This window comes from Grammomys surdaster, unplaced genomic scaffold (assembly GCF_004785775.1).
Source record: "Grammomys surdaster isolate TR1022 unplaced genomic scaffold, NIH_TR_1.0 125669, whole genome shotgun sequence".
NCBI lineage: Eukaryota > Metazoa > Chordata > Mammalia > Rodentia > Muridae > Grammomys > Grammomys surdaster.
This window is the reverse complement of record NW_021620506.1, coordinates 1155304-1158396: the sequence shown is the minus strand read 5'-3', so window position 1 is coordinate 1158396 and position 3093 is coordinate 1155304. Positions and strand designations below refer to the sequence as shown.

The 3093-nt window shown below is 49.1% G+C and overlaps 1 protein-coding gene across 5 annotated transcripts in view; it reads left to right on the top strand.

The window, feature by feature from the left end:
- The window catches only part of Btd (biotinidase), a 29800-nt gene extending 28232 nt beyond the window's left edge, over positions 1-1568 (top strand). For all 5 annotated transcript variants that reach the window (XM_028787497.1, XM_028787498.1, XM_028787496.1 and 2 more), the window contains one exon: positions 120-1568. In XM_028787497.1, the coding sequence (XP_028643330.1) occupies positions 120-1292 (1173 nt within the window). In that variant the 3' untranslated portion in view covers positions 1293-1568. The remainder of the gene's footprint in view (positions 1-119) is intronic.
- Positions 1569-3093: the final 1525 nt, after the last annotated feature.

Sequence of the window (3093 nt, the reverse complement as noted above, 5' to 3'; positions counted from 1 at the left end):
GAGCATACCTGGCTGTTGCCAGGTGACTCTGGAGGTGGAGTTTAACAGATTGCTAACAAAAATGCTCCCCATAAAAGGCAGGATTTAAACTTATGTATTGCATTTATTACCCACCACAGGTCCTCCAGCGCCTGAGTTGTATGGCCATCAAGGGAGAGATGTTCTTGGTGGCCAATCTTGGAACAAAACAGCCTTGCTTCAGCAGCGACCCTGGGTGCCCACAGGACGGGAGATACCAGTTTAACACGAATGTGGTGTTTAGCGACAATGGAACCCTTGTCGATCGATACCGTAAGCACAACCTGTACTTTGAGGCGGCCTTTGATACCCCTGCTGACGTGGACCTCATCACCTTTGATACGCCTTTTGCTGGCAAGTTCGGCATGTTCACTTGCTTTGATATCCTGTTCTTTGACCCAGCCATCCGACTCATCAGAGACTTTGAGGTGAAGCACATTGTGTACCCCACGGCCTGGATGAACCAGCTGCCGCTCTTGGCAGCCATTGAAATTCAGAAAGCATTCGCAACTGCCTTCGGAGTCAATGTCCTGGCAGCTAACATCCACCACCCGACTCTGGGAATGACCGGCAGTGGCATACACACCCCTCTGAAGTCCTTTTGGTACCATAACATGGACGACCCCAAAGGTCACCTTATAACTGCCCTGGTAGCCACAAACCCACAGGGCCTCACTGGGTCAGGGAATACAACTAGTGAGATGGACCAGTCCCATAGGAAGTTCTTAAAAATCCTATCCGGGGATCCATACTGTGAGAAGGATGCCCAGGAAGTGCACTGTGATGAGGCCACCAAGTGGACCGTGAACGTACCACCTACCTTCCACTCGGAGATGATGTATGACAATTTCACCCTGGTCCCCATCTGGGGAAAGGAAGGCCACCTCCAGGTGTGCTCCAACAGCCTCTGTTGCCACTTACTTTACGAGAGGCCCACCCTGTCCAAAGAGCTATATGCCCTGGGTGTCTTTGATGGACTCCACACTGTGCATGGCACCTATTATATCCAAGCCTGTGCTCTGGTCAAGTGCGGGGGCCTCGGCTTTGATACCTGCGGGCAGGAGATCTCGGAGGCTGAGGGCTTGTTTGACTTTCATTTGTGGGGGAACTTCAGCACTTTGTACATCTTTCCTTTACTTCTCACCTCGGGGATGACTCTGGACACCCCTGACCAGCTTGGGTGGGAGAATGACCACTATTTCTTGAGGAAGAGGGGACTTTCCTCTGGCCTGGTGACAGCAGCTCTCTATGGGCGACTATATGAGAGGAAGTAGGAAAACTGTTGTCAGTGATGGGCTCTGCTGGCTGGCCTGCCACAAATCCATAGCGCTGGGAAAGCCACTCCCAGGGCACTGGATCCCACCCAGGGGAACTGTTAGAAGATGGGAGAGGCAGTTCCTTCTTCCTTTCTACATAATGACTGAGACATTCTCTGGTATTTTCTATTTACATTAGTTTTTTTCAGGTCACACCCTCTTACCACTACACAATTGGTTTTAAACGCTAAACCAAAAAATAAACATCAGTTACTATTTTACAAATCCACAGAATACTGGATTTTTTTTCTTGGTTTTGTCTTGTATTCTTCACTGTTGATCTAGAGACACTGCATCGATATTCCCCAAACCCAAACACTTTCTGTGCTAAGAAACACACTGTCAAAGCAAAGCTGTATAAAGGCCGCTGTGTCCCGATTCCGGTCAACAGGAACTCTGTCCAGATGAGGTGGCAATGCCAGAGCCACCATCAGTGTCAGAAATGTAGTCCTAGGAACAGCTCTTCAAAATAGAAGAGAGGCTTTTCTCGAATCTGCCTTGCTGTCAGTAGTTGGGCGTGTGGGCGGGCCTAGGAATAACTGGAAGGGTGCTGTGTTGGGGAAGGCGGGAGGGGCTGGAAAACGTTGAGCAAGACTAGGAAAACATGAGTAAAAAAATTATTCTGTCTGAGGCGTCTCATCCAGGGATTCCAGAGACTTTAATACATCGGTTTAGCATTGCTCAACTGTGTAGGATACAGTGGCACAGGTTTAGTTAAATTTGTACCAACTAGGTCTCCCCTGTGCAGAGAGGCCCGGTGCCCTGTCGGCTATGGGAGCTGCCTGGTCAGCCCGCTGCGGTCACAGACTTTTGCTTAGCCCAGCAGCACCAGATCTTTTCCAAGGACCCACAAAAGCGCAGGGCTGCTCACAGTAACAGCTCCACACTAGAAACTGACAGACATGGCCAGAACAGTGAAGACATTTCCAGACCACTGGTTTCTAATTTGCATCCAATATTTCAGAGCCATTTAAAGAAGATATTAGTCCTGTGCAGAGTAATTGCTTCCATTATAATTTTTTATAAAGCACAGAATGGATAGTCTTCTGATATTTACCTCGTAATGTTGTTGCTATTTAATGTCTTTAAAAATCTCTGTGTGTGTGTGTGTGTGTGTGTGTACAAGTGTGTGCACGTGCGCACATGCATCATGGAGTATATTTGTGAGAAGGAGGTAGAGGCAGGCAGATTTCTGTTCCAGGACAGCCAGGGATACATAGTGAGTTCCAGTCCGAAAACAGCAACAACAAAATTACTGAACTGTATGAGAGGAAAGCTGAACTCTTCCCATTCTCTGGCAGGGATGTTACTATTCTGGTCCTTGGTGGGGCAACTGAGCATGTACCCTGGATTCCAAAGGACAGCTTTTATAAGTGTGGCCTCAGCACTGGGTTTATACCTTCGGGTGCTGTTTTACCCCTGTGGCAACCACAGGCATCCTGCTAAAAGCAAAACGCACCGGTGGCGCCAGCCTGGGCTGACTCACCACTTGCAAATGCTCAGGATGAGTCAAGTCTTGAGGAAATGGACAACTCAATCCCTCAGGAAGTCCTGGGATTTCTTTGCCCTGGGGATTCCCTTGGGGATGGTGTAGGACCTCTCCCACCAGATGACAGTCCCTGCCTGCCCTCCCAGTGCAGACTTTGCCAGCAGATGGGAGCTGGCAGGATCGATGTGGCTGTCCACGGTCCCCCACAGCGCTTCCCCGCCTTCAAACCTTGAGAGACAGAAAGTCTTAAAAATGCATATCACTATTTCA